Here is a 15,961-nt window from a genome sequence, read left to right on the forward strand (position 1 = left end):
CCTCTGGAGAACCCTCTCTCGCGTTTTGTCAGTCCCCAAGTGTCCCCCAAGAACATGGTTATGTGCCATGTCAAGCACCTGACGCCGGTATGGCTTAGGTACCAGAAGCTGTTCCACAATCTCATCTTTAACCTTATTGACTCTATAGAAAAGATCATTAGTCACCGAAAAATGTGGAAATCTTTTTTCAGCATCTGGTTCCTGAGGTACCCCGTTCATAACAGCAACCTGCTCTCTCGCATTTTTGAGAGTGGGGTCCTGTAATTGTGCAGTCCCAAAATTATCGCTAGACACCTCTAAGTCTAGTATATTTTGCTCAGTGGGAGGAGCCTCCTCCTCCCCAGCCAGGACCTGCAAAGGAAAACAATCATTTTCATCCTGCACATTTTTATCATTCACAGTGGACAAGGCAACCCCCTTAGAGGTATCCTCACTCCTTTTGGGGATTTTTTCTTTTTTCCCAAAGAGCCCAGAATAATGGAAAATCGCGCCCCAATATTACATTATGCATGAGGTTTTTAACCACACCCACTTCATATTGTACGGTGCCTTGTTCAGTCCCGACTTTAGCCAGCACTATAGGGTACACTTTTGTATCACCATGTATGCACACAACACTCATATGCTTTTTAGACTCTAAGTCCCCAGTCACCAGGCTAGCATGCACCAAGGTTACAAGGCTTCCTGAGTCCATTAACGCTTTAACAGGAAAGTCATTGATTGTGATGTTGCAGATTTGCGGTTCAGTCTCTAGTCCAGGAACTGCAGCACAAGATGGTTCCGCAAATAGCGACTGACGCCTGCTAGCGTCACATTCCATGGGTTCAGAGGTAAGAGGGCAATGGGCCGACACGTGTCCCGCCTCATGGCATCTCCAACACTGGATAGGGCCTGGTCTCTTTGGCAAGGAGTCCTTTTCAGAGCCCCTTAGCCACCCGGGACCATCACCAGTCTTTTGTCCCTGAGACACCACTTGAGCCCTTTTCCCCCCATCAGCACCCCTCCACACTCCCCCAATAGATGGAAGTCTCTTACCAGCTGACGGCACAGATCTGGCGCTCCGGGGAGGTGAAGATGCTGCAGGAACATCACGGAGGTAGTCCTCAGTCGCCTGGAACCTCTCCACAAGGTTGACAAGTTCGTTTGCATTCTTAGGATCACCTTGTCCCACCCAGCGTTGCAAGTCAGTAGGAAGGGCTCGGAGGTAGCGATTAGTGATGGACGAACTTCCGACGGGACGTTTCGCGAACGCGAAACGCGAACGGACACAAACGTTCGCGAAAACGACCGTTCGCCGCGGGCTCCATTGACTTCAATGGGAGGCGAATTTCGCAAACCTTTAGGTCGAATTTGCGGCCACGGGGTAATTATTAGGGGGTAGCACGTAGTCCCACCACCTGGACAATAGCATAATACATGTATGAGGTGAATTTGGGATCGATAACTACAAGCATTTTTTTTTTATTTGGGAAATTGTTCTGACAATTCAGGACTATGGAGCTAATGAAGGCAATGGAGGAGAGGGAAGGTCAGGGACCAGGGTAGGCAAACAAGAGGGTGCAGGAGATACAGAGCACTGACAGCAGCACCGTAATACAGAGCACTGACATCAGCACCGTGACATACAGCGCTGACAGCAGCTCCGTGACATACAGCGCTGACAGCAGCTCCGTGACATACAGCGCTGACAGCAGCTCCGTGACATACAGCGCTGACAGCAGCTCCGTGACATACAGCGCTGACAGCAGCTCCGTGACATACAGCGCTGACAGCAGCACCGTGACATACAGCGCTGACAGCAGCTCCGTGACATACAGCGCTGACAGCAGCTCCGTGACATACAGCGCTGACAGCAGCTCCGTGACATACAGCACTGACAGCAGCTCCGTGACATACAGCGCTGACAGCAGCTCCGTGACATACAGCGCTGACAGCAGCACCGTGACATACAGCGCTGACAGCAGCTCCGTGACATACAGCGCTGACAGCAGCTCCGTGACATACAGCGCTGACAGCAGCTCCGTGACATACAGCGCTGACAGCAGCTCCGTGACATACAGCGCTGACAGCAGCTCCGTGACATACAGCGCTGACAGCAGCTCCGTGACATACAGCGCTGACAGCAGCTCCGTGACATACAGCGCTGACAGCAGCTCCGTGACATACAGCGCTGACAGCAGCTCCGTGACATACAGCGCTGACAGCAGCTCCGTGACATACAGCGCTGACAGCAGCTCCGTGACATACAGCGCTGACAGCAGCACCGTAAGCAGCCCCAGGAGGAAGTCAGCACAGCACAGGGATGGTGTGATCCCCTCATAATAAGAACCCCCAGGAGGAAGTCAGCACAGCACAGGGATGGTGGGAGCCCCTCATAATAAGAACACCCAGGAGGAAGTCAGCACAGCACAGGGATGGTGGGAACCCCTCATAATAAGCAGCCCCAGTAGAAATATGACACCGCTCAACCTCTTCAAAGAGGAGGGTAGGGGCATATAGTACGGTGTGCTTTTTTGGGTCAGGGAAGTGAGCCAAATGAATTAAGAAGGTCTGTGTGCTTGATTCCAAAAATTGTTTATAGACATATACATGGTCTACTGATCACATGTGTTGAATTCCTCCGAGATCCATGCCTCATTCATTTTTAGAAATGTGAGGTAGTTAACACTGTGGTGAGCTAGGCGAGTACGCTTATCGGTCACAATCCCCCCTGCTGCGCTGAACGTCCTTTCGGACAGGACACTGGATGAGGGGCAAGCCAACAGTTCGATTGCAAATTGGGCAAGCTCTGGCCAGAGGTCAAGCCTGCCCACCCAGTAGTCTAGGGGTTCATCACTCCTCAGAGCGTCCACATCGGCCGTTAACCCAATGTAGTCGGACACCTGACGGTCTAGGCGTTCCCTGATGCTGGATCCGGATGACACCTGTCGATGGGTCGGCTGAAAGAATGACCTCATATCCGAAGTCACCAACACATCTTCAAACCGGCCTCTTCTTGCAGGCGCTGTTGGATTGGTACCCGCAAATCCTTCTCTGGGAGTGGGAATTGCTCCTCTGCCAGCGCACGCAAAAGCAGAATGCAGCATTTCTCGAAGCAAGGCCTGGAAGTGCTGCATTCTGACAGCCCTCTGCGACGGCGGTAACATTTCCGCCATTTTGTGTTTGTACCGGGGGTCTAAGTACGTTGCCACCCAGTACTGGTCCTTGACCCTCATGCTTTTTATACGGGGGTCCCTATTAAAACACTGGAGCATGAAGGCCCCCATTTGCACTAAAGTGGAAGCGGTGTGGTGGCCTGGCTCCTGCTCATCATCCAGGATAATGTCGTCCTCTTCATTCTCCTCTCCCCATCCTCGCACAACAGGGATCCCAGAAAGGTTTAAAGCATGCTCTTCTTGCTCCTGCTCATCCGCCCCGGCACCATCCTCCTCTGACTCCTCATCAGACTCCTGTTGTTGACTTGTCTCAGATAGAGTAGCCCCCCCTGGGAATTCATCCAGCATTGCGACTTCCTCATCTTCCCGCTCCTGCTCCTCCACAGCCTGATCAATGACACGACGCAATGCACGCTCCAGAAAGAAGGCATAAGGTACCATGTCACTGATGGCGCCATGGCTGCGACTGACCAGTTTGGTGATCTCCTCAAATGGCCGCAGAAGTCTGCATGTGTCGCGCATGAGCAGCCACTGGCGCGGTGAAAAAAAACCCAGCTCCCCAGAACCGTTTCTTTCGCAGAGTTCATACAGGTAGACGTTAACTGCACGTTTCTGCTGGAGCAGCCTATCAAGCATATAGAAGGTTGAGTTCCATCGCGTCGGGCAATCGCAAATAAGACGTCTGACCGGCAGATGGTGTCGCCGCTGAATGTCAGCAAGGCGAGCCATGGCCGTGTAAGATCTTCTGAAATGGGCCGAGATTTTCCTTGCCTGCCGCAAGATGTCCTGGACCCCAGGGTATTTGACAAGGAATCGCTGCACGACCAAGTTTAAGACGTGTGCCATGCACGGCACGTGCGTGATTTTGCCCTGTTTCAATGCGCTAAGCAGATTGGCACCGTTGTCACACACCACTTTACCAACTGTCAAATTGAGCGGTGTTAGCCACTCATCTGCCTGTGAACGCAAAGCTGAAAGGAGTGCCGGGCCAGTGTGGCTCTTTGCTTCCAGGCACAACAGACGCAGCACGGCATGGCAACGTCTCACCTGGCATGTGGAATAGGTTCTGGGGAGCTTGGGCGGTGCAGTGGAAGAGACGCTAGCAGCGGAAAAGGAGGAGGCAGCTGAGGAGGAGAGGGAGGAGGATGGAGTAGGAGGAGGAGAAGAAGAGTCAGGCCTGCATGCAATCCGTGGCGGTAAAACCAAATCTACACGGGTGCCACGGGTTACATGCTTGACGGCCGTCAGAAGGTTCACCCAGTGGGCAGTAAAACTGATATACCTTCCCTGCCCGTGTTTGCTAGACCACGTGTCTGTGGTCAGATGTATCTTGGCACCGACACTGTGTGCCAGAGATACATTCACTTGCCGCTGAACATGGCCATATAGCTCTGGGATGCCCTTCTCTGAGAAATACTTCCTTCCTGGGACCTTCCATTGTGGTGTTCCAATGGCCACAAATTTGCGAAAGGCCTCCGAGTCCACCAGTTTATATGGCAGTAGTTGGCGGGCTATGAGTTCTGACAAGCCAGCCGCCAACCGTTGGGCAAGAGGGTTATCCGGCGTCATCATTTTTTTACGCTCAAACATTAGGCCCACGGAAGCCTGCCTTTTTGCAGAAAAATGTGAGCTTGGCGTGATGGAAGGTGGAGTGGAGGACAATTGTGAGGAGAGAGGAGAAGGAGAAGTAGAAGACGAGGCTGGACGGTGAGAGCCTGCAGTGTGGCTTTGTGTGTTCCGTTGCTCCCACTGGGCTCGGTGATGGCTGCTCATGTGCCTTCTTAAGGCGGTCGTCCCTAGGTGAGTATTGGGCTTACCGCGACTAACGCGTTGACTGCAAAGATTGCAGATGGCAACGCTATTGTCAGCAGCGGACACGTTAAAAAAAGCCCACACTGCGGAGCCATGTGCCGGTGTCCTGGGAGCGCCAGATGTGACCGTACATGGTCGATGACTCGCTCCTGATACATTTGCAGTCTGCTTTGTCCCTGCTGTGCAATGTAAGTCATTGCTGCTTCTCCTCCCTATCTGCTGGTCCATATCTCCCTCTGAACTCCCCTCCTCTTCCTCTCTTGTGGGCACCCACGTGACATCACTAGACACGTCATCATCAACGTCACCTTCCCCACCGCTATAAGTAGAGTAGGCAGCAACACCGGGGACCAACCTCCTCCTTGGGCTGATCTGGGTACTGGCGTCAGACTGCTGAGTAGCGCTTGTTGCTACCTCCTCTTCCTGATCCAATACCAAGAGTGGCTGCGCATCAGAAATGTCCTCTTGATATGGATCGGAAAATAATTCCAGTGACTCAAGCGGAAGGTATGTGGTGGTGGTGGTGGTGGTCGTGTTGTTGGTGGTAGTGTCTTTGGGGGTGCACATAGCAGAGAGTGAAGAAGAGGGTGCAGATCGAGAGGATGAGGAGGGTGCAGAAGAGTAAGGCTGAGCGAGCCACTCAACCAAGTCTGGTGCATCCTTTAAAGTAATTGAACGCACCTTCTGCAACTTCCCACTTTGGCTCAAGCCTGTTGCTCCTGCCCTACCCCTACCACCCCTGCGGAAGGGCCTGCCTCTTCCTCTGCATGTCATTTTTTAAATGACCCTGTGACAAAACTCTTAGTCCCTATACCGCTGAAGGACTGCTGCAGTATAGGTGAGCGGTCAGCAGTGGTGCACGTCAACCCTATCTATTGTGGACCTATAGCGGTCCTTACAGAACAGCAGACTGTACCGCACTCAAGCCTATGTACCGTAGCACCCTATACCAAGTTACCAGTCCTTATAAGAACTTTTGTGGACCAAGCAGGTTGTGTATTAGTGTTTAGCAGACTGTACGTCAGTCCCTATACCGCTGAAGGACTGCTGCAGTATAGGGCAGCGGTCAGCAGTGGTGCACGTCAACCCTATCTATTGTGGACCGATAGCGGTCCTTACAGAACAGCAGACTGTACCGCACTCAAGCCTATGTACCGTAGCACCCTATACCAAGTTACCAGTCCTTATAAGAACTTTTGTGGACCAAGCAGGTTGTGTATTAGTGTTTAGCAGACTGTACGTCAGTCCCTATACCGCTGAAGGACTGCTGCAGTATAGGGCAGCGGTCAGCAGTGGTGCACGTCAACCCTATCTATTGTGGACCGATAGCGGTCCTTACAGAACAGCAGACTGTACCGCACTCAAGCCTATGTACCGTAGCACCCTATACCAAGTTACCAGTCCTTATAAGAACTTTTGTGGAACAAGCAGGTTGTGTGTTAGTGATTAGCAGACTGTACGTCAGTCCCTATACCGCTGAAGGACTGCTGCAGTATAGGTGAGCGGTCAGCAGTGGTGCACGTCAACCCTATCTATTGTGGACCGATAGCGGTCCTTACAGAACAGCAGACTGTACCGCACTCAAGCCTATGTACCGTAGCACCCTATACCAAGTTACCAGTCCTTATAAGAACTTTTGTGGAACAAGCAGGTTGTGTGTTAGTGATTAGCAGACTGTACGTCAGTCCCTATACCGCTGAAGGACTGCTGCAGTATAGGTGAGCGGTCAGCAGTGGTGCACGTCAACCCTATCTATTGTGGACCGATAGCGGTCCTTACAGAACAGCAGACTGTACCGCACTCAAGCCTATGTACCGTAGCACCCTATACCAAGTTACCAGTCCTTATAAGAACTTTTGTGGACCAAGCAGGTTGTGTATTAGTGTTTAGCAGACTGTACGTCAGTCCCTATACCGCTGAAGGACTGCTGCAGTATAGGGCAGCGGTCAGCAGTGGTGCACGTCAACCCTATCTATTGTGGACCGATAGCGGTCCTTACAGAACAGCAGACTGTACCGCACTCAAGCCTATGTACCGTAGCACCCTATACCAAGTTACCAGTCCTTATAAGAACTTTTGTGGAACAAGCAGGTTGTGTGTTAGTGATTAGCAGACTGTACGTCAGTCCCTATACCGCTGAAGGACTGCTGCAGTATAGGGCAGCGGTCAGCAGTGGTGCACGTCAACCCTATCTATTGTGGACCGATAGCGGTCCTTACAGAACAGCAGACTGTACCGCACTCAAGCCTATGTACCGTAGCACCCTATACCAAGTTACCAGTCCTTATAAGAACTTTTGTGGAACAAGCAGGTTGTGTGTTAGTGATTAGCAGACTGTACGTCAGTCCCTATACCGCTGAAGGACTGCTGCAGTATAGGTGAGCGGTCAGCAGTGGTGCACGTCAACCCTATCTATTGTGGACCGATAGCGGTCCTTACAGAACAGCAGACTGTACCGCACTCAAGCCTATGTACCGTAGCACCCTATACCAAGTTACCAGTCCTTATAAGAACTTTTGTGGACCAAGCAGGTTGTGTATTAGTGTTTAGCAGACTGTACGTCAGTCCCTATACCGCTGAAGGACTGCTGCAGTATAGGGCAGCGGTCAGCAGTGGTGCACGTCAACCCTATCTATTGTGGACCGATAGCGGTCCTTACAGAACAGCAGACTGTACCGCACTCAAGCCTATGTACCGTAGCACCCTATACCAAGTTACCAGTCCTTATAAGAACTTTTGTGGAACAAGCAGGTTGTGTGTTAGTGATTAGCAGACTGTACGTCAGTCCCTATACCGCTGAAGGACTGCTGCAGTATAGGGCAGCGGTCAGCAGTGGTGCACGTCAACCCTATCTATTGTGGACCGATAGCGGTCCTTACAGAACAGCAGACTGTACCGCACTCAAGCCTATGTACCGTAGCACCCTATACCAAGTTACCAGTCCTTATAAGAACTTTTGTGGACCAAGCAGGTTGTGTATTAGTGTTTAGCAGACTGTACGTCAGTCCCTATACCGCTGAAGGACTGCTGCAGTATAGGGCAGCGGTCAGCAGTGGTGCACGTCAACCCTATCTATTGTGGACCGATAGCGGTCCTTACAGAACAGCAGACTGTACCGCACTCAAGCCTATGTACCGTAGCACCCTATACCAAGTTACCAGTCCTTATAAGAACTTTTGTGGAACAAGCAGGTTGTGTGTTAGTGATTAGCAGACTGTACGTCAGTCCCTATACCGCTGAAGGACTGCTGCAGTATAGGGCAGCGGTCAGCAGTGGTGCACGTCAACCCTATCTATTGTGGACCGATAGCGGTCCTTACAGAACAGCAGACTGTACCGCACTCAAGCCTATGTACCGTAGCACCCTATACCAAGTTACCAGTCCTTATAAGAACTTTTGTGGAACAAGCAGGTTGTGTGTTAGTGATTAGCAGACTGTACGTCAGTCCCTATACCGCTGAAGGACTGCTGCAGTATAGGTGAGCGGTCAGCAGTGGTGCACGTCAACCCTATCTATTGTGGACCGATAGCGGTCCTTACAGAACAGCAGACTGTACCGCACTCAAGCCTATGTACCGTAGCACCCTATACCAAGTTACCAGTCCTTATAAGAACTTTTGTGGACCAAGCAGGTTGTGTATTAGTGTTTAGCAGACTGTACGTCAGTCCCTATACCGCTGAAGGACTGCTGCAGTATAGGGCAGCGGTCAGCAGTGGTGCACGTCAACCCTATCTATTGTGGACCGATAGCGGTCCTTACAGAACAGCAGACTGTACCGCACTCAAGCCTATGTACCGTAGCACCCTATACCAAGTTACCAGTCCTTATAAGAACTTTTGTGGACCAAGCAGGTTGTGTATTAGTGTTTAGCAGACTGTACGTCAGTCCCTATACCGCTGAAGGACTGCTGCAGTATAGGGCAGCGGTCAGCAGTGGTGCACGTCAACCCTATCTATTGTGGACCGATAGCGGTCCTTACAGAACAGCAGACTGTACCGCACTCAAGCCTATGTACCGTAGCACCCTATACCAAGTTACCAGTCCTTATAAGAACTTTTGTGGAACAAGCAGGTTGTGTGTTAGTGATTAGCAGACTGTACGTCAGTCCCTATACCGCTGAAGGACTGCTGCAGTATAGGGCAGCGGTCAGCAGTGGTGCACGTCAACCCTATCTATTGTGGACCGATAGCGGTCCTTACAGAACAGCAGACTGTACCGCACTCAAGCCTATGTACCGTAGCACCCTATACCAAGTTACCAGTCCTTATAAGAACTTTTGTGGAACAAGTGAGTTGTGAATGTTTAGCAGACTGCAGCAGAAGGGCAGCAGTCAAGTATAATATCCTTTCTATATTTGGAAGAAAGAATATTATACATGTACAAGCCTATTACTGTACCACTGATACCAGTCCTGAAAAGAACCTTTGTGGAACTAATAATAACAGCAAGTCTTTAAAATTACCCTCACTGCCTGACAACACTGCTTCCTTCCTGTCCCTATACAAATTGGCAAAAAAAGAGAACGATTAGTGGTTACTGGAACAGCTCTTTTGTGGACCTTGATAGTAACAGCTAATGATGATGATGATGATGATGATGATGAAAGACTAATCTGGCTGTCCCTGTAGCATACACCGTCCTTTCCCTTTCTCTAAACTAACAAAAGACACTCAGGCTGCTGCAAGAATCAGCAGCACAGCAAACCTATCAACACCTAACACCTATACCAGTCCTGAAAAGAACTTTTGTGTACCAAATAGCTAGTGGTTTATCTCTCCCTACTCCACACAGGAACCTGTCCCTATCTTAACAGAAGAAAGAATGTAAAATGGCCACCGGATCGGGTGTATTTATAGGTTAGGGGGAATGTACAAGTGTCCATGTGCTGTCATGTCTCAATTGGCTGTCCTGTATCACATGATAAACGTGTCACCAAAGGTTAAAGTTCTTGTATACATTAAACACGTAAGTCCGCCGCGGCGAACGACGGAAAAAGGCGTTCGAACGTGCGGACCGCGAATGTCGGAAATTCGCCGCGAAACGACCGCCGGGCGAACCGTTCGGCCATCACTAGTAGCGATCCATCACGACCTTCTCTAGGATTTGTGCAGGAGTAGAAGTGTCTGGCTCCAACCACTTTCTTGCCAAATGGATTAGGTCATACATCTGGGACCTCGCTGATTTGTCCAGACTGTAGCTCCAGTTGCGTACCCTCCGGGCACGGACTGCAGTAGTAACTCCTAGTCGGGCAAGCATCTCCTCTTTTAGCCGAGTATAGTCCTTAACCTCTTGCTCACTGAGGTCATAGTAGGCCTTTTGAGGTTCACCTGTTAAATAGGGCGCAATTACCTCTGCCCACTCAGCGGCTGGTAACTTCTCTCGCTCAGCCACGCGCTCAAATACTGTTAGATAGGCCTCAACATCGTCCTCAGCAGTCATCTTTTGCAGCGCTTTCTGCACAGTCCTTCTCCCAGAAAAAATCTCTGGAGCGGCTCCCTCCATTGTGGGTGGATTAGCAACCACAGGCGCCTCTCGATTTACTATCAGGTGCTCGATAAGTTGTTGTTGGCTTTGGCGCAAAGCTTGCAACTCTTCCTTATGCATCCGCTGTTGTGCAGCCATCATCTGCTGTTGTGCAGCCATGGACTGTTCATGTCGTCTATTGGCCTCTGTCTGCGCCTGCTGTTGTGCAGCCATCATCTGCTGTTGTTCAGCCATGGACTGTTCATGTCGTCTATTGGCCTCTGTCTGAGCCTGCTGTTGTTGCAAACTCACTTGCATAAACTGCTTCAGCATCTCCTCCATGTTGCTGGACTGTTTTTGGAGTGTAGTTGCAGCTTTCACCCAGGACATCAGCAGCTGTAGCCAAGTCTGTCCACACCGTTGCCCCTAGCAACCGCGTTGCCCGCATTCTCCACCAATTGTAAGGGATCTTCCCGGGGTAGGGTGTGTTTGGACACAGTTCACAGCAGACTTGGAATTTGATAAAGCAGATCTTGGCGTTTATTCGTGGTACAAACAGTCCAGCAAACAAAATATACAGCAACACCGTGCTTTCTAAGTACAACAAAAATAAAAAGTCCTAGCCCGGCTGGGCGCTTACTAACAGGTTCTGCTCACCTATCTGACACTTACAAACACAGCGTCTTTCACCTGGATATCGCAGGGTGGGTTTTAGCTCCAGCAGTGGCAGTGCTTGCAGCTTCCTTCAACACACAGATTGTTCATTCCCTGGCTGAGAAGCAATCACCTGCAGACCCTACAGAGCCTTTAGCTTCCCAGGCTAATTAGGATCCAAGCTCACCTGATCCCAAACCCAGAACTGGATCGGGGGATGTGGAATGACAGGTCCCTCTACCAAACCTACCTGCCATTCCATATAAACCCAGGCCCGGCAAAATTAAATAACAACTCAGCAGCATATCGCTGCTGAGAAACTGATCCATCCTGGATTTACCATCTCACACTGTGTAGCAACCTAGGTGAGATGTACACCCCCTCGATCACTTCTCCAGTGACATGTCTACAATATATATATATATATATATATATATAATATCTAGTACAAAACATAACAGGAAAGGACAGAATTGCCAATCCTGGGTACTTACATGAAATGAAGTATGTTGGTTTATAGTCAATGTGGGGCCAGGAGGAAGCATTATCTCAGTCTCCTCTCCCCCCAGTGGACTGCAACATTGTAACTTTGTAGTAGCCAAGAGGAAGCATTTCCTCAGTCTCTTCTCTCCCCCCCCCCCAGTGATCAGACGCTGGTAGGAGCTTGCATGCGTGCAGGGCGTATATAGGGCACTTCCCCAGGCACAGTTTTCTTTGTTATACACTTGGAGACGTTGCATCTTACGGGAGAACTCTGCTCATATGCACATACCTAAGGTAACCACCATGTGACCCTACCACGTTGCTTTTTCAGCTAGCCACTCTTTTTTTTACTGCCTTCTGGTGATTTGGATCTGCTCATGGTGTTTCTGCATATTTCTCTTCACAATCCCATTTTTTACAATCTGGTTTGTGATTTACTTTTACAACCTTACTTGCATAGGCTCTCACTTTCTTCACGCTTTCAGCTGGGCACCTATTTTCAATTAACCTTCTCACTGAACACTATGGGGGTTATTTACTAAAGGCAAATACACTTTGCACTACAAGTGCACTGTAAGTGCACTTGTAAGTAAAGTCGCTGTAGACCCGAGGGGCGACATGCAAGGAAAAAAAAACAAAAAAACAGCATTTTACCTTGCACATGATTGGATGATAAAATCAGCAGAGCTTCCCCTCATTTTTTGATCTACCCCTTAGATTTAGAGCGACTGCACTTTCAAGTGCACTTGTAGTGCAAAGTGGATTTGCCTTTCATAAATAACCCCCTATATATTTCATGGATACTTCATTTATCCATTACATCCTTTGGTACGCGGCTCTAAACTACCCCAGCTCCCGGGACAGACATCCTTTCTGGCCCTGGCCCCACATTCACTATACACCAACGTACTTAATTTTATGTAAGTACCCAGTGTCCTTTCCTGTTACGTTTAGTACTATATTCGATTGATTATACTCAGTTTTTTGTAGATATTCTTTAACATCCGCCCCTGAGGAAGTGTTTGTACACGAAGCACGTCAGAAATTAGGATGCAGTCATAGGAATAGGAATCTATTCAGATTTATCATCTCAATGTTGCAGTCCAATCACTGGGGGGGGGGGGGGGGGAGACTTCCTCTTGGCTACTACAAAGTTACAATGTTGCAGTCTGATCACTGTGGGCAGAGAAGACTGAGATAATGCTTCCTCCTGGCCCCACATTCACTATAAACCAACATACTTAATTTCATGTAAGTACCCAGGATTGGCAATTCTGTCCTTTCCTGTTATGTTTTGTACTATATATATATATATATATAATATATTATTATATTAGACTGATAATACTCTGTTTTTTGTAGATATTCTTGAGCATCCGCTCCTGAGGAAGTGTTCATACATGAAACGTGTCGGTAAATTAGGATGCAGTCATATGCCTATTAATAGGAATCTATTCAGATTTACCATCTCCAATGAATCATGTCTATACAATCTTTTACCAGATTTACAATATTGCAATGTGCCATCCACATGACACGTGTTCATACATGAATTTATACAACTTTATTAACAGATTTTATTCTTTATTGTCATGTGCTGTCAAGCGGACATGTATATATCTATGTATCCTTGATGTCCATGCTATGTGTGCATGTGTATGTGTGTATATATATATGAAATTACTTTTTACATGTTTTGTACCATTGCCATACTCCAATATATCCCCCCCCCCCCCATATTCTAGACTGCAACATTGTAATTTTGTAGTAGCCAAAAGGAAGCATTTCCTCAGTCTCCTCTCCCAAAATTGATCAGACTGCAACATTGTTACTTTGTAGTAGCCAAGAGGAAGCATTTCCTCTGTCTCCCGCCCCCCCCCCCCCCCAGTGATCGGACTGCAACATTGTAACTTTGTACTAGACAAGAGGAAGCATTTCCTCAGTCTCCCCCCCCCAGTGATCGGACTGCAACATTGTAACTTTATAGTAGACAAGAGGAAGCATTTCCTCAGTCCCCCCAGTGTTTGCCCTGCAACATTGTAACTTTTTAGTAGCCAAGAGTAAGCATTTCCTCAGTCTCCTCTCCCCCCCCCCCCCCCCAGTGGTCTGATTGCAACATTGTAACTTTGCAGTGGGCAAGAGGAAACATTTCCTCAGTCTCCTCTCCCTCAGTTACCAGATTGTTCATTGGAACAAGAGGAGAGGCTGCAGCAGGGGCTGATCTGTGTCAGTGAGCACAGCCAAGAACTGCATAGGTACCAGGATTTACATAATGGTGTCATCCCTGAGCCGGCATCTTAGTACAGGAAGTAAATGGTGACGCTTGGTGATGGCTAAATAAAGATGGCACCTTCTGGAAAGAAAAGCAGTGAAATTATATCTGAATACATCACACAGAAATACATATCTGATACTAGGCCCCCTTAGATCATTCCTGAACCATGTCTCTGTCTGTAGAAGACTTCTCCCATCCTCTAACTTGCTCTGTTGCCTTTTACAGGTCAGAAACGAATCTTCTATCATTCTGGAAGATAAAATCCCGGCTGTGAAATTCAAAGTGGAGGAACTGAACAAGATCTACAAGCGAGTAGACAAGTTGGAGGTTTGTTACCAGTTTGTATAGTCACCATTGTGATTTATTGATGTTTTCTCACTTCCATGTTTGTGGATTTTTTTTGACAAGGGCGATCATTTGGAGTACCATAGAGTGGGGGGGGGGGGGGGGGGGATTCATACAGAGTGTTGTAGATATTCTGTATGTCCAATGAGCGTAAAACAGATTCGTGTACGTGTGGGAATGATGTATTTGGATCTGTCCCAACTCTGACAAAGCTGGCGCACGCGGTACACCACCAAAGCGGTGGACTTTGGAAAACCTTGAACAGTGTATGTCAATTTATGTGCACACAGTATACAAACTAATATAACAATATACTCCTGTATTATTATGTTATATATTTCTATCTAATATTCCATAAAGCTTGGTTTACATTTGTGCAGCTGCGTTCTGCGATTAGTGCAGCCCATTCAGTGGGTTACCCTACCCTCAGAAACACGGGAAATTGATTTTTTTCTTTTTTTTTTTTTAAATTGCACCACCCTTGGAATAAATGAAAATACACCACAGTTGCCAACGTGTGGGGGTGCCATTAAAAATTGTCACCTGAACTACCACTTGATTGACTTTCTTTACCCTGTATGGCTATTCTACTGGTAGATCATTGTTTGTATACCTACACTATATTACCAAAAGCATTGGGGCGCCTGCCTTTACACGCACATGAACTTTAATGTCATCTCAGTCTTAGTCTGTAGGGTTCAATATTGAGTTGGCCCCACCCAGGTTTAGGAGTGTGTCCATGGGAATGTTTGACCATTCTTACAGAAGTGCATTTGTGAGGTCAGGCACTGATGTGAAGGAGAAGGCCTGGCTCACAGTCTGTTATCTAATTCATCCCAAAGGAGTTCTATGGGGGTTGAGGTCAGGACTCTGTGCAGGCCAGTCAAGTTCCTCCACACAAACTCGCTCATCCATGGTTTTTATGGATCTTGCATTGTGCACTGGTCCAAATCATTTGGTGGAAGGGGGATTAGGGTGTGGGGTTGTTTTTCAGGGGTTGAGGTGGGTCCCTTATTTCCAGTGAAGAGAACTCTTAAGGCGTCAGCATACCAAGACATTTTGGACAATTTCATGCTCCCAACTTTGTGGGAACAGTTTGGGGATGGCCCCTTCCCGTTTCAACATGACTGCGCACCAGTGCACAAAGCAAGGTCCATAAAGACATGGATGAGCGAGTTTGGGGTGGAAGAACTTGACTTGTCCTGACCTCAACCCGATAGAACACCTATGGGATGAATTAGAGCGGAGACTCTAGCCAGGCCTTCTCAACCAACATCAGTGCCTAACCTCACAAATGGGCTTCTGGAAGAATGGTCAAACATTCCCCATAGACACACTCCTAAACCTTGTGGACGGCCTTCCCAGAAGAGTTGAAGCTGTTATAGCTGCAAAGGGTGGGCCAACTACGGACTAAGACTGTTTTTTATTTCCCTTGCATGCTCCCCTCGGATCTACAGCGACTTTACTTCCAAGTGCACTTGTAGTGCAAAAGTGGATTTGCCGTTAGTAAATAACCCCCATTATTGGCAGGACAAGGTCATCCAGCGCCCAAGGTAAAGATGCCAAACTGCGCCCCCCTTTCCCTTAGGGTTAGGGTCAGGGTGCACCCTACCCCTGCAATAAACCATTGCGCCAGGGGAAGCCGCCCCTCCTGCCCACCCCTTGTCCCGGCCCTGACCCCCATAGCGTATGTACTGAGATTTATATTTTTTAATATGTGATATCTGCATACCATCATATTAGACTGTTGTCATTGTATTTTGATGGCTTTTTA

General features: G+C 48.6%; 1 protein-coding gene across 1 annotated transcript in view; it reads left to right on the plus strand.

Moving 5' to 3' along the window:
• BCAS4 (breast carcinoma amplified sequence 4) overlaps positions 1–15,961 on the plus strand; it is a 182,361-nt gene that overhangs the window by 71,974 nt on the left and 94,426 nt on the right. Inside the window, exon 3 of the mRNA XM_077460526.1 lies at positions 14,068–14,169. Coding sequence (XP_077316652.1) covers positions 14,068–14,169 — 102 coding nt within the window. The remainder of the gene's footprint in view (positions 1–14,067; positions 14,170–15,961) is intronic.

The sequence above is a fragment of the Lithobates pipiens genome, unplaced genomic scaffold (assembly GCF_037356315.1).
Source record: "Lithobates pipiens isolate NorthernLeopardFrog02 unplaced genomic scaffold, aLitPip1_a1.2 Scaffold_28, whole genome shotgun sequence".
NCBI lineage: Eukaryota > Metazoa > Chordata > Amphibia > Anura > Ranidae > Lithobates > Lithobates pipiens.